Source organism: Geotrypetes seraphini, chromosome 8 (genome assembly GCF_902459505.1).
Source record: "Geotrypetes seraphini chromosome 8, aGeoSer1.1, whole genome shotgun sequence".
Classification (NCBI taxonomy): Eukaryota; Metazoa; Chordata; class Amphibia; order Gymnophiona; family Dermophiidae; genus Geotrypetes; species Geotrypetes seraphini.
In genome coordinates, this window is record NC_047091.1 from 34,614,946 (window position 1) to 34,637,533 (window position 22,588).

Genomic DNA, 22,588 nt, shown 5'->3' on the forward strand with positions numbered 1-22,588 from the left:
CATAAACATTTAATCATTCCTCCAAAATATATTTTAATATATCTAAACCACTTTTCCCCTATATCCCCCCTCACCACTCCATACATATATATTAAAATCATTCCAATTTCCCTCCCTACCCCAGAATGAAAGGCGACACAAAACACCAAATAATCAAAAATATTTAAATAAAAATAAATAAATTTAAAAAAACAAAAAAAAACACCATTTTTTTTTTCCTTTCTTTCTTCTTCTTTTTCAATCTAATATAAAGTAGCTTTCGAGGATAATTTTTGTATATAAGGATCCCAGATTTTTAAAAATAATCGTGTTCTTTTAGGAAATTTACGAACCTCAAATAAAATTAAACGATGGAATTGATTCCTCCAATGCCAATAATTTGTTGGATCTTTTTGTAACCAATATTGTAATATGCATTTATGACCAATCATACATGCTTTTTGAAAAAGAATACATCTTTATTTAAATCATACTTCTTGCTTTCGAGGATAAATATCTAATCTATTTTCCCCTATATCCCCCTTATTACTTTTGATTGTTTTTATTATTATATTATAATAAATGAATTAAACAGAAATACATTTCAAGTAATTTAACATATTTTAAAATCATTATTCCTATTTCCCTCCCTACCCTAGAATGAAAGGTGGAAGATAAGAGGCGGAAGTCCAAATGCAGGGCCTTAAAAAGAAAACAGCCCCAGGGATCCTCGGTTTTTTTTAACTCCCACGGCCTTCACGGATCCCAACGGAGGTGGGGGTTAAGATGAGGTTTACGTGGGGTAAGCGGGAGATAAAGCAAAGGATCCTACGCTACAGCCGCTTTCTTTTTAAGAGATCCGCGGGATCCGTGTTTTACCCACTGCCGCCAACTAGCCCAGGGAGGCTCGCGCGCAGACGCCCGCCCACGAGCCAGCGGCAGGTGAAGATTGCCGCGCGCATGCGCCAGCAGATCAGGTGACCGCTGGCCCATGCAGCTCCCAGCACCCGCAGGAACCACTTCCGGCCCCGCGGGATTCCTCGGACTTCCTGTCTGTGGCACGGCGGGACGTATCGGTGGTGGGGGTGGAAAAAAAGAGGAGCCGCGTCGAAGGGGGTTGGGGGGCACCGGAGAAGGGGCAGCTGCGGGACTCGCGGTGGGCGGCCTCAGGTAGGAGATGACGGGGGGAGGGCAAAGCGCTCCCCCACCCCCACACAGTCGCGTTAGCGCGCGAGGACAGACGGCTCTGCTTCCGGGTTTACTCGCGGGAAAGTGCCTTTGTTGACGCTGCGCTTTTCTCTTTGTTCAGGGAAACGCAATGTCCGGCTTCCTAGACAGCGTGAGGTGCTCCGAGTGCATCGACTGGAGCGAGAAGCGCAACACCGTTGCCTCGGTGGCCGCCGGAGTCCTGGTAGGTTTTCAGTTCGCCCCTCCTCCCCGGGGGGGGGGGTTTCCCTTCTCTCTTTACTCCATCCCTCTTTCAGTTTTTGCTGAGGTTTTTTGTTGTCTCGTTTCTTCTAGGACAGGGATCTCAAAGTCCCTCCTCAAGGGCCGCAATCTAGTCGGGTTTTCAGGACTTCCTCAATGAATATGCACGAGATCTATTTGCATGCACTGCTTTCATTGTATGCTAATAGATCTCATGCATATTCATTGGGGGAATCCTGAAAACCTGACTGGATTGCGGCCCTCCAGGAGGGACTTTGACACCCCTGGATTAGGCCAATCCTATCTTTGGAAGAAGGCAAATAGAGTGAACTTCCCTTCTACTGTAACTTCTGCCAGAAAATCACTTTCTACATAATTAAGAGGCTCACTATGAAAGAAAATTAATACCCTCTTGGGATGCATTTAGCACCATTACTGTGTTCTCATGTCTACTACTACTAATCATTTCTTAGGTACACAGCACTGTACACATTATATCGGGGATCTCAAAGTCCCTCCTTGAGGGCCGCAATCCAGTTGGGTTTTCAGGATTTCCCCAATGAATATACATTGAAAGCAGTGCATGGGGAAATCCTGAAAACCCGACGATTGCGGCCCTCAAGGAGGGATTTTGAGACCCCTGCTCTAGGAAACTGCTCTGTGCATCTAGTGCAGGGGTGTCAAATTCCCTCCTCGAGGGCCGGAATCCAGTCGGGGTTTCAGGATTTCCCCAATGAATATGCATGACATCTATTTGCATGCACTGCTTTCACTGTATGCTAATAGATTTCATGTATATTCATTGGGGAAATCCTGAAAACCTGATGATTGTGGCCCTCGAGGAGGGACTTTGACACCCCTGATCTAGTGTATTTTGCTGTAATGTTGCTGCCGAGTGTAGCTTCATATCAAGACATCTACTGTTACCACTGTCACATATTTTTGTAGCACTACCAGGCATATGCAGCCCTTCCTTGAAAGAGCTTGCAGTCTAGGGTAGGACATGCAAAATGAACAAAATAGGTATATCTATATACAATGCCCAGGTGGGGAATTACAGCGGGAATGATAAGGCAGGATGGGCAGGAGTTAGGAATTGAAAGCAGCTTGGAGACCTCCCAAAAAAGATTCAAGAAGCACTACCTGCTAATGCACTCATATGGACCAGCAGACTAAATACAAATGAAAAGGGAAATAAATTTTGTAAGCAACGAAAGCAAGATTCTCCTGAAAAGAATAGCCTTAAAGGATAAAAAGGAGGAACTATCTTAGAAAGAAAGAAAAGCCAATGCTATGAAGTATAAAATTAGAATGACATTGTGGTTTACTGTGGAGAAAATAACCTCCTGATAAAAAATATTTTTATTATAGATTTCATGAAAGTTAAGAAAGGATTGTAATAAGCCTTAAAATGAGAAAATCAGTAGAGAACAGCAAGGGGAAGCATATAACACAAGCAATATGCCAGTAAACACAAAATCCCCTCGGAGATTTAGTAAGGAAAATGTGAATGGATTTGCTTAATATCCTTGTAAAAAACAGAAAGTTGGTCAAATGGTTTTTTCTTTTTTTTAAAAGGCTCTTCATGTTCTGAAAAAGAGGAGCTTAGTAAGGTTAGAGCATTACTAAAATGCAGTACTAAAATTGGGACCCAAACCCATGAAAGCATATTTCTAGAAGGAAAGTAGTTAAATTTTCAAACTAGCATCCCCTGTTAACAGTGTGTTAGAAATTTGGGAATCAAAATACAGTTTAAAAATTTTTTACCCCAGTAAAAATAAGGAATGAAGAAATGAGCCATGATTGATGTGGTCCCGAGTAATAAATAAGTGCCACATGAAAACACGTGGCAAGAAGGTGAATTAAAAATTTTTGAGCAACGTCTAAATGTTCACCAAAAGGCTTAGCATTTGGCACAATTAACAGTGGCCAGACAGAACAAAAATAGACTTGTGGCAGTCATGTCCCATGAACTTGTTTGTATTTTTTTTGGACTACCCTAAGGTGCAGTTTGCAAATAGCATACTAAACTTTGGGCGACCAATACAGAATTTATGTTTGCATGGAACTCAGCCGGCTTGCTGCATTTGTACTGAACTGTCAGTCGCTGTTTTGACTATTATGCACTGATTCTACCATCTAAATATTTTGCAAGGTTGTGGTATCATATATTTTAAGGTTTCATATTCTGAACAGTTCTTCACAGGCTGGTGGATCATTATCGATGCGGCAGTAAAATATCCACAATCGGACCAACTGAATCACTCATACCATGCATGTGGTGTAATCGCAACTGTGGCATTTTTAATGTGAGTAGAGTAGAACTTATAGATGCTTCTCACCTGTACTTAAAAAACATTCGTCTCTAAACTATTGAAACTTTTCTGTCTAAAAGCCAGGTGGAGGAATAGCCTAAAAGTTAATGCAGTGGGCTGAGAACCAAGAGAACTGGGTTAGATTTATTGCAAAATTCCACAGCAAGCCTCTTAAGAAAAGTTGATGTTTGGATAATATTGCTGCTGTTCTGTCTTTTTTTGTTTGTTTTTTGATTTTATGATGTGTGGAATTTTTGATTGTTGTATGCTGATTGTTATGCTATTAGTTAATTTTATTGTGTATGTTATGATGTACTCCGCTTTGTTAAAAGCGGATTATAAATAAACAAACAAAATTGTTGTCTTAACAAAATATCCATGTATTGAAATTCAGAATCCTCAGTGAGGAAAAGAAAAAGCCTTAGAACCCAGTTCAATGGACAATTTGCCTTTGAACTTCAATGGGAAAACTTTTCCATAGATTGAATCTTAACGTCTCACGTTAGTACAAATGCTGTTATATAGTGTCATGAAAGGAGTTGTGTTCAAAAGGTTATCAACAGTTCATGAAAATAAGTCAGCTTATCTCAATATAAAAAAAAAAAATAATAATAACAGCTTATATACCGCAATACCGTGAAGTTCTATGCGGTTTACAAAAGATTAAGCAAAGGTACAAATTAACTGACTTCAAGAGGGGAAGAAGAAAGAGAAGTAATTAGACAGGAAATTCATTGTTGAGGAGAAAAGTGATCAAAAGGACAGATGGGCAGAACACTGCTCCGATCCTCAGAGGGAGTTTCAGGTTATGAAGTAGGAATGTGGGAGATAACCTGCCAAAGCAGGAGTCTCTTGCGGAATGTGGGAGACTTGGCAGGTCTGAATTTATTATATGTAAATTGTCCAGGTACTGTTGTAATAGTGCAGTTTTAACAAGTACATCACAAATGATACACATACACAGGGTAAAATATTAGTTGGTCCATAGCCCCAGTGGCCAACCCTATTCTGCTGCCTCTGGCTCAGTGGACTCAGCTCATGCTCCTCAGACCTGCTAATGATACTATAGAGACAGAATTCACAGACTCTGAAGGCAAGATGTCTCAGCAGTAACATGTAGAGTTCAGAGTCATTCATGTTATTTTCTGGAAGAAACAGCTTGGTCCAATCGATGGTGGCTGGCGTTTTGCTTACAAATCTGCATTAGGGAAATAAGACCATGCGTTTACCCCCTCTCCCCCCCAAAAAAAAAAGTGTGCAGGTTGTTCCCAAGGCAGTAACTCTCTTGCCCCAAGAACAGAAAGCAAAGATTGTGAGCCCACATGCATATAATAAATGTAAGCTGTTTTGGTTGTAGCACAGAAAGGAGGTATATCAAATCCCTGACTACCCTTCCCTATTTACCCCCTCGTTTATCAAGCTGTGCTAAATGCTAAGCTGCCAATTCTATTCCTTTGGACGGCTCAGCATTTAGCTCGCACAGCTTGATAAAAGGGGAGAGGGGGTTCATGTTTAAATAGTTTACGACTGGTGGTCTTAGACTGGATTTCCTTTCTTGTTTTTTTGTTAGTGGCTAAGGAGTGTGATTTCTAGAGGTTTCAGATCTGGAAAGCATAGTTAATTCTGCTTTGGTGATAGGGCGGGGAAAAAGAAACATGTTCAGGGTTTAAATTAGAGGTCTGCACGGGAACGAGGATCGCAGGAATCCCCCCTAACCCACGGGATTCCCACGGGGACCCCCCTCTGGCCCACGGGGTTGGAAGGCTTTGGAAGCAGGGTTCGTCTATATAATATAATGGACACGTCAGCCTTAGTAAAAGAGGAGGTTTATAAGTTAATTATCTGAACAGAAAACAAAAAAAGGGTTCCACCAAAGAGACTCCACAAGGAAAACAGCAGCGCAAACACAAAAGAAACTGTGGAATTGATGATCCTGTCAGAAGTAATTGCTGCTTTTTATGGGGACGGGCGGAGATGGAGGTAATTCCTTGTGGGGACGGAGAGGATCCTGACGGGGACAGGTAGGAACGGAGAGGATCCTGGTGGGGACGGAGAGGATCCTGGCATGGACGGGTGGGGACGGAGAGGATCCTGGCAGGGACAGGTGGGGACGCAGAGGATCCTGGCAGGGATGGGTGGGGACGCAGAGGATCCTGACGGGGATGTGTGGGGAAGGAGAGGATCCTGGTGGGGACGAAGAGGATCCTGACGGGGATGTGTGGGGACGGAGAGGATCCTGGCGGAGATGGGTGGGATTTCTGTCCCCGTACAACTCTCTAGTTTAAATAAGAGTCTGATTGTTAAGATTTCTTTTTTTTTTCTATGTTATAACATTTTATTGAAAGAATCAAATAAATATAGAATAAAATGATACAAAGAAATATTCATTACAACTAAATTCATAATAAAACATATGCATACATATTTTATCATTCCTCCAAAATATTTCTATAGACCTAATCTATTTTTTCCTATATCCCCCTTAACCCCTTATCTTTCCCCCTTTTATACTTTAGATTGTTTTTTTTTAATTATTAGATTATAATAAATGAATTAAACAGAAATGCATTTCAAGTAATTTAATATATGTTAAAATCATCATTCCTATTTCCCTCCCTACCCTAGAATGAAAGGTGACATGAAATACCAAATAAATAAAAATACTAAAAACATTTACTTAAATTTAATATAAAGTATTAAGAATCATACTTCTTGCTTCTGAGGATAATTTTTGTATACAAGGGTCCCAGATTTTTTAAAATAAACGTGCTCTTTTAGGAAATTTACGAACCTCCAAAACCTCAAATAAAATTAAACGATGGAATTGATTCCTTCAACGCCAATAACTTGGAGGATCTCTTTGTAACCAATATTGCAATATGCATTTATGACCAGTCATACATGCCTTTTGAAATAGAATACATCTATCCTGTCCAAAAACCCCACAAGCTGCTGCTTTACCAAATAATAATAATAATAATAATAATAATGAAAATGGATGCTTATTGTCAGTTATTCAAATAATAAGGGGCAAATTCTATAAGAATCGCCCAAATGTTAGGTGCTGATATAGGCACCGTTCAGCACGATTCAAGTACAGTTGGCCGCTGTTTAGTGAATCGTGCTGAGCGGCACCTATTTTGGAGGCACGCAAGAAATAGGCCAGCTCTAGGCACAACTAAAAGTGGTCATGCGAGCGCTTAAGCACACTTAAGAGCAGCGATTCTATAACAAGGTGCATAACACGTAGCCACGCCCACACCTAACATGCCTATTTTTTTGAAGGCCGCCTAAAGTTTTAGAGGCGCCTTGTTACAGGATTGCTCTTCATAGGCGCCTAAGTTTCGATTATTGCTGATTAAAAAGCTTAATTGAGCTTGTTATTCAATTTAGATAGAAGCCTCCAAAATAGGGGCCTAACATTAGGCGTTGGTTACAGAATTTGGGCCTAAGTGTCCTAAGTTCTTGTACGTAATTGATTGAATTCCTAATGTATGCTTATTTATATGCATTTTAGATATATAAAAGTCTGAAAAATAGCTTTTACTTTTTCACAATGAATAGCTTTTGCTGGTAAACGGTCATGGATTTGATATACCATCTTTCTGAGGGTACAATCAAAGCGGTTTACATATATGCAGGTATTTTCTCTGTCCCTAGTGGGCTCATACTGAGTTCTGTACCTCAATCAAATGGGGGTTAAGGGACTTGCCCAGGGTCACAAGGAGCTGCAGTGGGAATTGAACCCAGTTATCCAGGATCTCAGCTCACTGCTCTAACCATTAGGCTACTCCTCCACTGTTTTGGGGGTTGTTCGGGGTTGTTTTTTTTAATATTTAAGATGCAACAAAGATGTGAAAATTTTCTCCCACTTAAACATGTGGCTGTACCAATAAGCCTCCTATGGAAGCAAGAATCTGTCTCCTGAAGTGTGTGTTTCCACATTGATCCCACTGATTATTATTTTTATGCAGGATTAACGCAGTGTCCAATGGTCAAGTTCGTGGTGATAGTTACAGTGAAGGGTGCCTAGGGCAAACAGGTAATGTGTGTCTGAATCCCAAGCAGCTGAATTGGCAGCTTTTAAACATTGTGACTACATTTCTTCACCTCGCTTTGTAGGACCAGAATTGTTTTTTTCTTGTCTTTAATAAAGCGAGCCTCCTAGTATGTGTATTTTGACAGCTGAATCCTGTAATGGAGTTTTGGCTGTGGTGCTGGGACAGAGACCTGTTCTGTCTAGACAGCCCAAGAACTGGGAACTGCCCTACCACTTTCTCAGGGCCACTTAAATCGTCAACCTCGGCTTCCTCCTGATGTCACTTTCCAGTCGCAGGGCAAGGACGTGATGTCAGAAGGGTGCCGAGGGCTGGTGCGAGCAGCAGGTGGAAAATGCTGCTCATGTCAGCGAACATTTCAAGATGTATTTGGGGGGCAAGGGCGCTCAGATAACGGAGAAGAGTGGCGGGCGCTCGGCGCAGCAATGCTAGACATCAACCTCCCTTGCTATGCTACTGTCTCTATTTATTTACTCTTTCAAAGATTATAAAGGCTAGCAGACTTAACATGAAATTAAATGATATATTTAAAACAAATGAGATGAGGGGAATCTTTTTTCACTCGGGGGCCCAATCCTAGAAATGGTGGCTAAAACTTAGACATGATTTTATAAAAATCAGGCGCACTTCATATAAATGTGCCTAGCAGTGACTAAAGTGGGCTTAGGTGAACCATATTTATGCCAGGGTTTTCATGGCATAAATACAGGTGCCTAAGTTCGAAACAGGCATCTGCATGTAAAATATGCCCTCAGTCCGCCTGCTTTCTGGAGGGTGCCTTAGACTAGGTGCCTACCATCCAATTAAGTGCAGTTAAGGTCAACTGGCAATTACTGGCACTGATGTGCTTTTTAAATAATTTTGGGCACTTAGATAGCCAATCTAGGTTCCTAACTTTAGTCATTATTTATAAAATCTGGGCCTCGGTGTATAGTTAAACTTTAGAACTCATTGCAAGTAAGTGAAGCCTGGTAAAATGTAGTGCAACTTTATTTTAAAGGGTTGGCCAAATTCCTGGAGATAAAGTCCATAAACTGTTTTTAAAGACATCCCGGAGAAAGCCACTGCTTATCCCTGGAGCTGATAGCATGGAATTGTGCTCCTTTTTTTGGTGCTCGACTAGGCTTGGCAATTATTTTAAACAGGATACTGGACTAGATGAATCCTTGGGCTGACTCTGTAGGGTAGCTCCTATGTTGTTTGTGTGTGGCTATTCCAAAGCGCCTCCAAATTAATGAGGTATTATTTCTTTTAAAGGTGCCCGTGTTTGGCTCTTCATCGGTTTCATGATGGCTTTTGGCTCCTTAATTGCTTCTATGTGGATCCTTTTTGGGGGCTATGTTGTTAATGGTAAGATGTTTTTCAGTAGATGTGGCAATGTCTTTAATATTGCAGAGTTAAAATAGACAACATAGGCAAAAGAATTTGCAATTTTATTTAAAAGGTTATATAGTTGCTAGTTGCAGAACACTGCTACAGAAAATATAAAGCATAAAAATGTAATTTAAAATATGCCGATATGTTTTAAAGATAAACGTTTACATTCTAATTTAAATACAAGTAATATGTTGTGGAATTTTCTTATATGATGCAGGTTATTGTTTTGGTTTTATTTTCTTTAAATTTTGGGTCCAGCCATTTTCTGCTCCTTTCAGGTCTCGGTTTGATTGGCACCAGCTATTGTTAGGCTTTGGAAGGGGTTTTTATATCTGTTTTATACTCCCATCCGAAATGATTTAGTTCCATCATTAGTGACAGCCCTCAGCTGGGAACTATGTACAAAAGTTTCTAAATATGGCCACTCGGTATCTCCCTTGCACAATGAGACTCCTCTCCCAGTCTACTGATTTTATTCTAGGCCCTTATCTTTGCTTCCTTCTCAAAGAAAACACAGCCTGTAAGCTGTTATCCTTTTGCCCACTGATCTGATGAAAAACAAATTTATTTCTGTAACTTTATGTAACTAAAACGTTTAACTTATCCATGTATTTATGTTTAAATCTTATTACTGAACCAATTATAAAAACATACATTACAAACAATTGATCATAGACAATCACAACAGGTTCAATTTCTTCAGACACAAATTTCCAATTCTGCCCCCCTCCTTGTGCCCAATACCTTATGTGAAAATTTGTTTGATGAAGAAATAACACAAGCAAATACAACAATGGCTTACAATAAAAAATGTCAAGCAAGTTACGATACCCACACTCGCTATATAGCTTAAGGACAACTACCTCAGAAGAGGTATGCAAAGGAGTTGACTCTTCTCCCCCCAACATTAGAAAGTGGGAAATTCACCGAACACACGATCCATGTATTTAATCATGTTTATATTGTGCCAACAAAAACTGACTTGAATAAGGAGCGCTCATATAGCCTCACCAGGATTCATACTCAGGAGAATGCAAATTAAAAACAACTTATCAAATCTGTCTTATCCAGTATATGTTTTTATTTGCAGCATCCTTAGTAGACTGCAGCCTGCAATAAGGAGAAACTGGAAAATGTTCACATTTCATTGATGCTTCAAAGGCATTGGTCCAACAGGAGAACCCTAGTTTCAAAATAATCATGCTGTAAGAATATTTATCCCAGGACAAGCAGGCAGCATATTCTTAACACATGGGTGACGTCACCGACGGAGCCCTCGGTACGGACCTTTTTAACTAGAAGTTTCTAGTTGGCCGCACCGCGCGTGCGCGAGTGCCTTCCCGCCCGACGGAGGAGTGCGTGGTCCCCAGTTTCTTCGTTTCCGCGGAGCGAAGAAGACGCGTGTATTTTTTCAACGGCCGTTGAAATCACTTTTTCGCCTTCCCGCTCGCGTTTTTTTCCTAATTTTTCCTCTCTTTACCTTCGGGTTTATTTTTCTTTGATTTGCAAAAAAAAAAAAAAAAAAAAACTTTCATTTTTTTCCTTTTTCTTTCGTTTTTGCCCCGGCGGGGCCTGTTGCCATTATACAGGCCTCGGACTTCGATTTTGCGGAGGCCATCTTCCCCTTCATGCCCCCGCAGGTCGGTTTTAAGAAGTGCCAGCGGTGTGCACGCCCGATCTCCGTTTCTGACCCACACAATTGGTGTTTGCAGTGTCTGGGTCCGGAGCATCGGGCGGACTCCTGCACCCGCTGTGCCACCCTGCAAAAACGAACACTTAAAAACCGAAGAATCCAACAAACTCTTCTCTTCGGCACCGAGTCGGCGATGGACTCCTCACCTTCCACCGCGGTACCTCAAAAATCGGCACCGTCGACTTCGACACCGACCGACCCCGCATCGGCGCCGCTGGCGCCAGGTAAGCCGGCTAAGAAGCCTTCCTCTTCCCTCGAGCGCCCTCCAGCTACGGTGGCGACACCGTCCCTACCGGCATCGCACCGGTCCCGCAAGCGCTCCGCCCCGATATCGGTGAGTGCCTCGTCATCGGCCTCCTCATCGCCGGGGCGTGGAGCGGCATCCAAGGAACCGAAGAAAAAGAAAGCGGTTCCGATGCCACCCCTAGATGACCGTATCTCGGTCATTCTTCAGGCTCAGCTTCAGGAGCAGTTGAAGAAACAACTTGAACAACTGTTACCCTCTATCCTGGCACCGCTCCTTCCGGTACCAGACCGGCCCGAGCCCCGCACCGAGCCTCCGGTGTCCACTCCTTCGGTACCGGTAAACACCTCTATGCCGATCCTTTCGGCTCAACACCTTCACGCCGATCCGGTGGTTCATTCTCAGACCACAGTGGATCCTCCTCGGCACCAGGCGGTACGGCATTCTTCTCGGGACCGAGAACGGCGCCGATCGTCCTCCCCTGGTACCGTTTCAGTGCGCTCTGGTAAGTCTTTGTCCAAGACTCGCCACACCGCGCCCTCCACCCCGGTGTCTCGACATGCACCAGAGGTCAGAGACCCTGATTTGTGGGAGGAGACCCCACTCGGTACCGAGGAGGATCCCTCCTCATCTGATGAGGAACCATCGGCACCCGATGCCACCTCTAAACCAGAGCAGTCCTCCTTCACTAAATTTCTGAGAGAAATGTCTGCTGCCCTGTCCCTTCCTCTAGAATCTGACTCGAAAAAGTCTCAAGCCTTTCTAGAGGCTTTAGACTTTGAGCAACCTCCTAAGGAGTTCCTCAAGCTTCCCGTACATGACATCCTACGGGAAACGTTCTACAAGAACTTGGAAACTCCCCTCACGGTACCGGGAGCCCCCCGTAAGCTGGACAACCTTTACCGAGTCATCCCTATACCTGGATTTGACAAATCTCAATTGCCCCATGAGTCCCTTTTAGTGGAATCCACTTTGAAAAAGACTCAGGGCTCCAGTGTCTATGCCTCTACCCCTCCTGGCAGAGAAGGTAAGACCATGGACAAATTTGGCAAGAGGCTTTACCAAAATGCCATGCTGGCCAACAGGGCAAACAACTATTCCTTCCATTTTTCTTTCTACCTAAAACACTTGGTCCAACAGCTGTCTGCCCTTCAGAAGTACCTTCCTGAGCGCAAGGTCCCGCTATTCCAGCAACACATCTCTGGTCTTCTCCAGATGCGAAAATACATGGTCCGCTCAATATACGACTCCTTCGAGCTCACCTCTCGGGCCTCTGCCATGGCCGTAGCTATGCGTCGACTAGCCTGGCTCAGAGTCTCCGACCTGGACATCAACCACCAGGATCGTTTGGCCAACGCCCCCTGTCTCGGGGATGAACTCTTTGGAGAGTCCCTGGATTCCACCACCCAGAAACTCTCGGCCCATGAGACCAGGTGGGACACCCTGATCAAGCCAAAAAAGAAGGCTCCGCCTGCTCGACCCTATCGGCCTCAATCATCTTACCAGCGGAGGTTCTCAGCCAGGCCACTCAATCCGCCTCCACAACAATCTCGGCGACCTCGTCAACAGCAGCACCATGCCCAGGCTCGTTCTCAGGCCACTCAACCCTCTAAGCCGCCTCAGCCTGCTAAACAGTCTCAGCCCTTTTGACTCTTCTCTCCAGGGCATAGCCAGTCATCCTCCCTCACGACCTCTTCCACAGCCTATCGGGGGTCGTCTCACCATTTTCTCCAGCCGTTGGGAAGTCATCACGTCGGACCAGTGGGTCCTCAACATCATCCGCCACGGCTACTCTCTCAACTTCCAGACTCTTCCACCAGACAACCTTCCCGTAGAGTCTGCTTCACACTCATCTCAAACCCCCCTCCTCCTGAGGGAGGTTCAATCCCTCCTCCTTCTCAATGCCATCGAAGAAGTACCTCCAGATCAAAGGGGTCAGGGATTCTACTCCCGCTACTTCCTGGTTCCCAAAAAGACGGGAGACCTCCGTCCCATTCTCGATCTCAGGGACCTCAACAAGTGTCTGGTCAAGGAAAAGTTCAGAATGCTCTCCCTTGCCACGCTTTACCCTCTTCTTTCTCAACACGACTGGCTATGTTCCCTGGACCTCAAAGAGGCCTACACTCACATCTCCATCAATCAGAGTTCCCGCCGCTACCTGCGGTTCCAGGTACTGCACCACCACTATCAGTACAAAGTGCTACCGTTCGGCCTCGCTTCCTCGCCCAGGGTCTTCACCAAGTGCCTTATAGTGGTAGCGGCCTTCCTCAGGTCTCACAACCTCCAGGTGTTCCCCTACTTGGACGATTGGTTGGTGAAAGCACCTTCATCTCAACTCGTGCTACAAGCCACTCATCACACCATCTCTCTCCTCCACCTCCTGGGGTTCGAGATCAACTACCCCAAGTCGCACTTGCTTCCCACCCAGCGACTTCAATTCATTGGAGCAGTTCTGGACACCACGCTAATGAGGGCCTTTCTCCCCTCCGATCGCAAGCAGACCCTGCTCCATCTCTGCCGTCAGGTACTCATGCATCCCTCCATTCCTGCCCGACAGATGATGGTCCTCCTGGGTCACATGGCCTCGACGGTGCATGTCCTTCCTCTGGCACGTCTCCACCTTCGTACACCTCAGTGGACTCTCGCCAACCAATGGTCACAGACTACGGATCTTCTTTCTCATCCCATCTCTGTGACATCATCTCTTCAGCAATCTCTCCAATGGTGGTTGAACTCCTCCAATCTTTCCAGGGGTCTACTTTTTCATCTGCCCCCCCACTCTATGATCATCACCACAGATGCGTCCCCCTATGCGTGGGGAGCTCACCTGGGAGATCTACGCACCCAGGGACTTTGGACCCCACAGGAACGTCGTCATCACATCAATTTCCTGGAACTCAGAGCCATATTCTACGCCCTCAAGGCTTTCCAACATCTTCTCTGTCCTCAAGTCCTCCTCCTATGCACAGACAATCAAGTCGCCATGTACTACATAAACAAGCAAGGCGGCACCGGATCTCGCCCCCTTTGTTTGGAGGCTCTGCGCATCTGGACCTGGGCCACGGACCGCAATCTCTTTCTCAGGGCGGTCTATATCCAGGGCGAACAGAACTCTCTGGCCGACAATCTCAGCCGCATCCTTCAACCTCACGAGTGGACGTTGGACTCTCCGACTCTGCTCTCCATCTTTGCTCAATGGAGCACTCCGCAGGTGGACCTCTTTGCAGCACCTCACAATCATCAGCTGCCCCAATTCTGTTCCAGACTCTTCTCTCCTCACCGTCTGGCTCCGGATGCATTCCTGCTCGATTGGAGGGATCGGTTCCTGTATGCCTTCCCTCCACTTCCTCTGATGTTGCGGACCTTGTCCAAACTCCGCAAAGATCACGCCACCATGATTCTTATCGCACCTCGGTGGCCTCGCCAACACTGGTTCTCACTCCTGCTCCAACTCAGCTCCAGGGAACCCATTCTACTTCCTGTGTTTCCTACTCTACTTACGCAGCAGCATCAGTCTCTACTGCATCCCAATCTGTCTTCGCTCCACCTGACAGCTTGGTTTCTCTCGGGCTGACCTCTCCGGAGAATCTATCTCAACCGGTCCGCCTCATTTTGGACGCCTCCAGGAAACCGGCCACTCTCCAATGTTACCATCAGAAGTGGACCAGATTCTCCTCGTGGTGTCTCCGGCATCATCAGGAACCCACCTCCTTAGCGGTGGAAACTGTCTTGGAATATTTGCTCTCACTGTCCAATGCTGGCCTCAAAACTACCTCCATCAGAGTCCACCTCAGTGCCATCACTGCGTTTCATGAGCCTATTCTCGGAAAACCCCTCACGGCTCATCCTCTGGTTTCCAGATTTATGAGAGGGCTCTTCAATATCAAACCGCCTCTCAAGCCTCCTCCTGTCGTCTGGGACCTGAATGTGGTTCTCTCAGCCCTCATGAAACCTCCGTTTGAGCCTCTTGCCACAACTTCGCTCAGGCTTCTTACCTGGAAGGTGCTTTTCCTAATTGCCATCACCTCTGCCAGGAGGGTTAGCGAACTGCATGCACTGGTTGCCGACCCACCTTTCACTGTTTTTCACCATGACAAGGTTGTCCTGCGTACCCACCCTAAATTCCTTCCCAAGGTGGTCTCGGCTTTTCACCTTAACCAGTCCATTGTGCTGCCCGTCTTCTTCCCTAAGCCTCACTCGCATCCTGGGGAACAGGCGTTGCACACGCTGGATTGTAAGCGTGCCCTTGCTTACTATCTTGATCGTACCAGAGCTCACCGGACATCCCCTCAGCTATTTTTGTCTTTCGATCCCAACCGTTTGGGTCGCCCTGTCTCCAAACGGACACTTTCCAATTGGCTTGCTGCCTGTATTGCTTTCTGCTACGCTCGGGCCGGTCTCTCACTGGAAGGAACTGTCACGGCCCACAGGGTCCGAGCTATGGCTGCTTCTGTAGCTTTCCTCCGCTCCACGCCCATCGAGGAAATCTGCAAGGCGGCCACTTGGTCCTCAGTTCACACATTCACTACTCACTACTGTCTGGATGCATTCTCCAGACGGGATGGACACTTCGGCCAATCTGTGTTACAAAATTTATTTTCCTAATGGCCAACCATCCCACCTCCCTCTTTGTTAGCTTGGAGGTCACCCATGTGTTAAGAATATGCTGCCTGCTTGTCCTGGGATAAAGCACAGTTACTTACCGTAACAGGTGTTATCCAGGGACAGCAGGCAGATATTCTTACGTCCCACCCACCTCCCCGGGTTGGCTTCTTAGCTGGCTTATACTAACTGGGGACCACGCACTCCTCCGTCGGGCGGGAAGGCACTCGCGCACGCGCGGTGCGGCCAACTAGAAACTTCTAGTTAAAAAGGTCCGTACCGAGGGCTCCGTCGGTGACGTCACCCATGTGTTAAGAATATCTGCCTGCTGTCCCTGGATAACACCTGTTACGGTAAGTAACTGTGCTATATGGAGAAATAGTTCAGAAATTAGGGTTCTGCCCATCTTAGTGACCAATGTCAACACATAAAGACCTCACAGCCTGCCTGAGCGGGACAGGCATACTAACATATTAGAGGATGGCAGATAAAGACCTGCATGGCCACTGTCACACAAGAGGGTGTGAGGTAGATGAACCCCTTGGTCTTATCTTGTTATGAATGTTACCTCTTTCATTTTGTTGTCTACCTCCTGAATATGTGTCCTATAGCAGTGTTCTTCAACCACTGGTCCATAGACCAGTGCCGGTCCACAGAAATTTCCTGCCGGTCCACAGGGCCAGCACGTGCATCAGGCCCAAAACAGTGTTCTTCAACTGCCGGTCCACGGTGCGATCGATGCGGCGTTATCTTCGAGCCAGCTCCTTCTTCCTAACTGATTCAGTGCACAAAGCCACGGGCAGTGGCTCCTACGGGCATCCTGCGCCTGAACCGGAAGCCTTCTCTCTGACGTTCCAACGTCAGAGGGAAGGCTTCCAGGTGAGGCAAGGGATGTGCAAGGTGAAATTAGTACTCTTATGGGGGTGGGGTCTGGGGTGGACATTGGGTAGAGATGGGCGGGGTCTGGCCCACGACTTAGCACAGTGTTCTTCAACCGCCGGTCCACGGTGCGATCGATGCGGCATTATCTTCGAGCCAGCTCCTTCTTCCTAACTGATTCAGTGCACAAAGCCATGGGCAGTGGCTCCTACGGGCATCCTGCGCCTAAACCGGAAGCCTTCTCTCTGACGTTGCAACGTCAGAGGAAAGGCTTCCAGGTGAGGCAAGGGACGTGCAAGGTGAAATTAGTACTCTTATGGGGGTGGGGTCTGGGGTGGAGATTGGGTAGAGATGGGCGGAGTCTGATCCATGACTAAGCCCAGTGTTCTTCAACCGCCGGTCCACGGACCGATGCCGGTCCACAGAATAATTTTTTTTATTTCTGCCGGTCCATAGGTGTAAAAAGGTTGAAAAACACTGTCCTATAGAACCTTTACCCACTTAACACTGATCTGGAGTTTTAAAACCATTTTTTGAGAATGAATGCACATTCCAGGATCTGCTTTGGAAATTTGAGTCTGTAATATCTTACTTTTGTGTCCTTCTTTCGACAGGTGGTAAAGATGTATACCCTGGGATAGCGGTGTTTTTCCAGAATGCATTTATCTTTTTTGGGTAAGCTAGTTTCATCTCAGTTCTTCCACTGCAAGTGTGTTCTGTTTTTAAATACAGAACCAGCAAAAGGACACACAGGTTTTGGGCTGCACCCAGCCTCTCCAAATCGAAGATGCATGAGATTTGCCTCCAGTGAGGAGCTACATTGAGAACCAGCTAGGGCCGTGCTGCAGTGTTCGGTATTTTTATGATTGCTTTTGGCTCATGTAGAGGCTGGTGTATGTCTCTGGATGGATGGAACCAGTTAGATCAATATTCAGCATGTTTTTGTTTTTGGGATTTTTGTCTTGGGTTTTTTTTAATTCATTTTCTATCCTGTTGTCCCCAGACAGCTCAGAACGGCTTACAGGTTAAACCTACATATTATATAGTTGACAGGTTCCAATTCGACATAATTACAGAACAAGTTTACTATACAAGGTTGTATCCTAACTTGATACAAACTAGGGATCTAGTACAAACAATTTGATTTTCCAGGTTACAATTTGCCATAATTATCCTTGACAGGGCATGTTTTTTAATACAAGTTTTTAACCTAATGTGACACATATTGAGATCTAGTACCAATATACATTTCTCTGCAATCCATTTGTCATGGGCAGGTAATGGCTGTTACTTCTTTTCTGTGTACTAGAGCCTGCTAAAAATGTGATAATGTAAGGGACATATACTTGGTGTAACTATCATTGTCTTTAAGCCAGGTTTTAGCAGTCTGGAATTTGTTCCAGTCCCAGTCTGTGAGGTCTTTTAGTAGGATGTCTTTTATTATGTACTGATCTGGCTTTCATGAGGGAGATGGATATGTTTTTTTGCTGTGTGGGGTGTATGAGGAAAAGGAGATTCCTCTCTGGTTGTGGGGGCTGTGTTGAGAGGGCTTTTTTGGGTCAGCATATCTGCCCCAGTTGGTAACTGGGATAGGAAAGCACATGATGGGTAGGATTTCCCAACCAAATCTAACCAATATAGAATAAAAGTAACCAAATTAAAAATATAATTCAACAACCCCAATGCTATACTTAAACTTAATTATAAGTTTAAGGTATAGCATTGGGGTTGTTGAATTATATTTTTAATTTGGTTACTTTTGTTCTATATTGGTTAGATTTGGTTGGGCAACAGGTGGAGGATGATTGGTGGGTGGCTCTATATATGTAATGTGAGCCTGTGGGTGGGTTGAGGTGGGAGGGGTCTAGGCTTACTATTTATATACCACTTATAGCCTAAGTGGTTTACAATCAGGTACTCAACATAAATATCAAGACAGAGCGGTGACCACTTGCATTATCCAGATAGCAGCAATATTTAATCAGTTAATTTGAGTAACTTGATGGCCTTTTTTGCTTTCTGGATAATTTGAGACCACTCATGCTCCACCTTGCTACTGTCTGGATAAAAACATAACAATTATCATAGTGATCCACACCAAAGATCCATGACGCCCTGTATCCTGTTTCCAATCCAGGTCACAAGTACCTGGTAAGATCGCAAATGCAGCACCAGTTATCTATATACCAGGTGTTGCTATTTTGATACATGCTTTTAAATACATAGAAACATGATGGCAGATAAAGGCCAAATGGCCCAATGGCCCATCTGCAGCATCCACTATCGCCGTCTCTCCCTATTGGCTAAGGCTCTTTACACCTGCATTGTGAGGTCATAGAGCATTATTGTTATAAGTCAAGACTCTTAACACTTGCGTTGTGAGATCAGAGAGCTTTATGGTTATAGAAACATGATGGCAGATAAAAGGTGAAATGGCCCATCCAGTCTGCCCAACCACAGCATTCACTATCTCCTCCTCTCCCTAAGCGATGCTACATGCCTGTCCCATGCTTTCTTGATTTCAGACTGCCTGTCTCCACCACCTGTACTGAAAGACTATTCCAAGCATCTACTACTGTAAAAAAAATATTTCCTTAGATTACTCCTGAGACTGTTGCCTCTTAATTTCATCCTATGCCCTCTTATTCCAAAGCTTCCTTTCCCAAATGAAAGAAACTCACCTCATGCACATTTATGCCATATAGGTATTTAAATATCTCTTATCATATCTCCCCTCATTCACCTTTCCTTCAAAGCATACATATTGAGATCTTAAGGTCTGTCCCCATATGCCTTATGACAAAGACCACTGACCATTTTAGTAGCCTTCTTCTAGACGGATTCCATCCTGTTTATATCATTTTGAAGGTGTGGTCTCCAGAATTGGAGATCTCACCAGATTCTTATACAGAGGCATCAATACCTCCTTTTTCCTACTGGCCATACCTCTCCCTATACCTCACCCTAGCATCCTTTTAACTTTCATTGTCACCTTTTCAACCTGTTTGGCCACCTTAAGATCATCACATGCTTTCACTCCCAAGTCCTGCAGAACTTTCGTGCACAAAAGTTCTTCACTCCCTAAACAGTGCCATTCCCTCGGGTTTTGTAGCCCAAATGCATGACCTTGCATTTCTTAGCCTTAAATCTTAGCTGCCCAATTTCAGACCGTTCTTCAAGCTTCGCTAGGTCCTTCCTCATGTTGTTCATGCCATCAGGGCCCAACAAGCAGAAAAACTAGACTACCAACTCTCCAATTTACTGATAACGACCGCAGACTACAAATTGTTCAGAAAAGAAATAAAAACCATGCTATTCAAGAAATCCTTGAAGACAAACTAACACCGCAAGACTCATCCCAATTCTCTGAAGCAACTCACTCTACTCTTCAATTCCTCTGGAAATGGCCAAATAACTCCTTTTGTAATCCGCCTTGAACCGCAAGGTAATGGCGGAATAGAAATCACTAATGTAATGTAATTATGAAAATTGACTAGTTGGGCCCAAACTTGACAGAGGAGGAAAGGAAGGGAAAAGGTAGATCATTTTGAAAGATACCTTATTGCTGGCATTTGAAAGTTGGTATCTGTGAGCAGAGTTGTCACTTCTTCCTTGTTTCTTCAACAGGGGGCTGGTGTTCAAGTTTGGTCGCACTGAAGATTTATGGCAGTGAATGTATTCCAGCAGTCCCTTGCATCCTTGCTTCTCTCCCAACACTCACTTCCAATATTCTAGAACCTGTTCTTTGCTACTATGTTTGAGCTTTTGTGGCACCAAACCCAATATGTAAAATAATGAGATGCTGAATACCTGTTTTTGCATTTATGTGGGCTTTTTTATGTTTATTTTTTAAGTAGTATTGATTTAAATATTGCATATACCTGTATTTGAAATGTATAAAATAAAGAAATCACTGTAAGTTAGTTTTCTTGAAACTTTGTCAGTCTTATGTTTGTTTGGAGAAATAGCTGGTCGTTTTTCAGAAAATCTAATGTCTACTCAGTGTGATACTCTACTCTGTATGTAAAGTTTATCATTTTCATTAAATGCTATAAAGTAGTTTCTGATTGGTATTTTGAAAAATAGGGATCTCAAAGTCCCTCCTTGAGGGCAGCAATCCAGTCGGGTTTTCAGGATTTCCCCAATGAATATGCATTGAAAGCAGTGCATGCACATAGATCTCATGCATATTCATTGGGGAAATCCTGAAAACCCGACTGAATTGCGGCCCTCAAGGAGGGACTTTTGAGACCCCTAGAAGCATATGAGGAGTGCTTGGTCTGAGCTCACACTGTTTCAGCAATATTTCATGGCATGTTGTATTTGGGTACAGCAGGTATTTCCCCAATTCCACAGGGCTTAGTCTATGTGAATCAAAGATAAGAGACAGTTAAGGGGTTTGTGAGGGAGTCTAGAGCAGTGGTCCCCAACCCTGTCCTGGAGGACCACCAGGCCAATCGGGTTTTCAGAATAGCCCTAATGAATATGCATGGGGCAGATTTGCATGCCTGTCATTTCCATTATATGCAAATCTCTCTCATGCATATTCATTAGGGCTAGCCTGAAAACCCGATTGGCCTGGTGGTCCTCCAGGATAGGGTTGGGGACCACTGGTCTAGAGGACACTACCACTCTCCCTGGTGGATACTCCCTCACATTATCAGAACCACCTAAACATAGGTGGCTGCTCCTTAGGAGGCAGTGACATGGGCAGGAGTTAGAGAAGCAGCTGCCAGGAAGTATATAAGGCAGAGCCAGAACTAGGTTAGAGGCCCAGGGGAGTAGGAGGAAGAAGTGGTCCCAGTATTAGGGTTACAAATATGTCTGGGAAAAATTCTGACATGTCCTCTCTTTAGAGGACTGTCCAGGTATCCGGAGTGATTTCCAAAACCCAGCAATTGGTCCTGGTTTTGGAAGGCCCTGAGCTTGGGGCCACGTCTGGAGGGCCTTTGCGCAAGTGCAGTTGGTGACATGATGATGTCACAAACATGCGCATGTGACGTCCTCTCGCCAACATCTGCGCACATGCGGAGGTTCTCTAGACGTCCCAAGCTCAGGGAAGGAGATGCAAGGTTTGTGTGGGGTGGAGATGTTCCCTTTTTAAAGAGGAAATCATTTTCATTTCCAATACATATTAATATCACTAGCTGCATCAGTTAATGGTACTACAATGGTACCTTGGATTACGAGCATAATCCGTTCCAGGAGCATGCTCGTAATCCAAAATGCTCGTTTATCAAAGCAAAGTTCCCCATAGACAATAGTGGCAACAGCAACGATTGGTTCCAGAACCCGGGGTATGTACCTATCGGGGGCCGGGTGCTGCAGCGCCGCCTCCTCCGTCGGTCATGAAGAACAACCCCACAGTGCCGCTTCGGGGGGGATGCCTTTAATGTGCCAGCCACCGGAGAACCCGCAGTGCCGCTTCAGAGGGATGCCTCCTCCATCCGCCAGCCAGACCTCCACGTCGGATGCCCCTCGCATGCTGGAGAGCCCCCACCCGAGCCTATACAGCCGAGCGCCGCGCACGACACGCACAACGCCGATGATTGACGCTGTGCGCGTCACATCCAACGCGCAGGGGGGACGGCACCCAGCCGCGCAGGCCCAGACAGAGGTCCTCCAACTTGCAGAAGGCACCCGACATGGAAGGCTGGCCGGAAGACGGAAGAGGAATCCCCCGAAGCGGTGCTTCCTGGACTGTAAGTGCTCGTTTATCGGGGCAGTGCTTGGTTTGCGAGTCAAAAGTTTGCTGAGTGTTTTGCTCGTCTTGCAAAACACTCGCAAACCGGGTTACTCGCAAACCGAGGTTCCACTGTATTTGGTTATTTTGAGCAGAACAATGGTTTGACCTGTTGTTACAGGTGCCTCTACTTCACATAAATGGGTGTCTCTCTATGCTTGGGTACTGACTATAGAGGGCGCTAAACTAGTCTGTGAAGTACACTGGAAGCAGAGTGAAAACTCCAGAGTGGATTCCTTCTGCAGCATGCGAGTAAAGGGAAATAACCCT

The 22,588-nt window shown here is 45.1% G+C and overlaps 1 protein-coding gene across 2 annotated transcripts; it reads left to right on the plus strand.

Annotated features, from left to right (window-relative positions):
• Positions 1–931: 931 nt before the first annotated feature.
• On the plus strand, positions 932–20,510 carry TMEM50A (transmembrane protein 50A). 2 transcript variants are annotated; one of them, XM_033956705.1, is made up of 7 exons: positions 932–956; positions 1,289–1,390; positions 3,604–3,716; positions 7,697–7,764; positions 9,038–9,130; positions 17,190–17,250; positions 20,203–20,407. In XM_033956705.1, exons 2-7 carry the CDS (start codon positions 1,298–1,300, stop codon positions 20,246–20,248), a joined length of 474 nt encoding a protein of 157 aa, XP_033812596.1. In that variant the 5' UTR covers positions 932–956; positions 1,289–1,297; the 3' UTR covers positions 20,249–20,407. The 2 variants fall into 2 exon arrangements, with proteins under 2 accessions (XP_033812596.1, XP_033812597.1); XM_033956706.1 differs by lacking the exon at positions 932–956 and adding an exon at positions 997–1,149 and having other exon boundaries at positions 20,203–20,510.
• Positions 20,511–22,588: the final 2,078 nt, after the last annotated feature.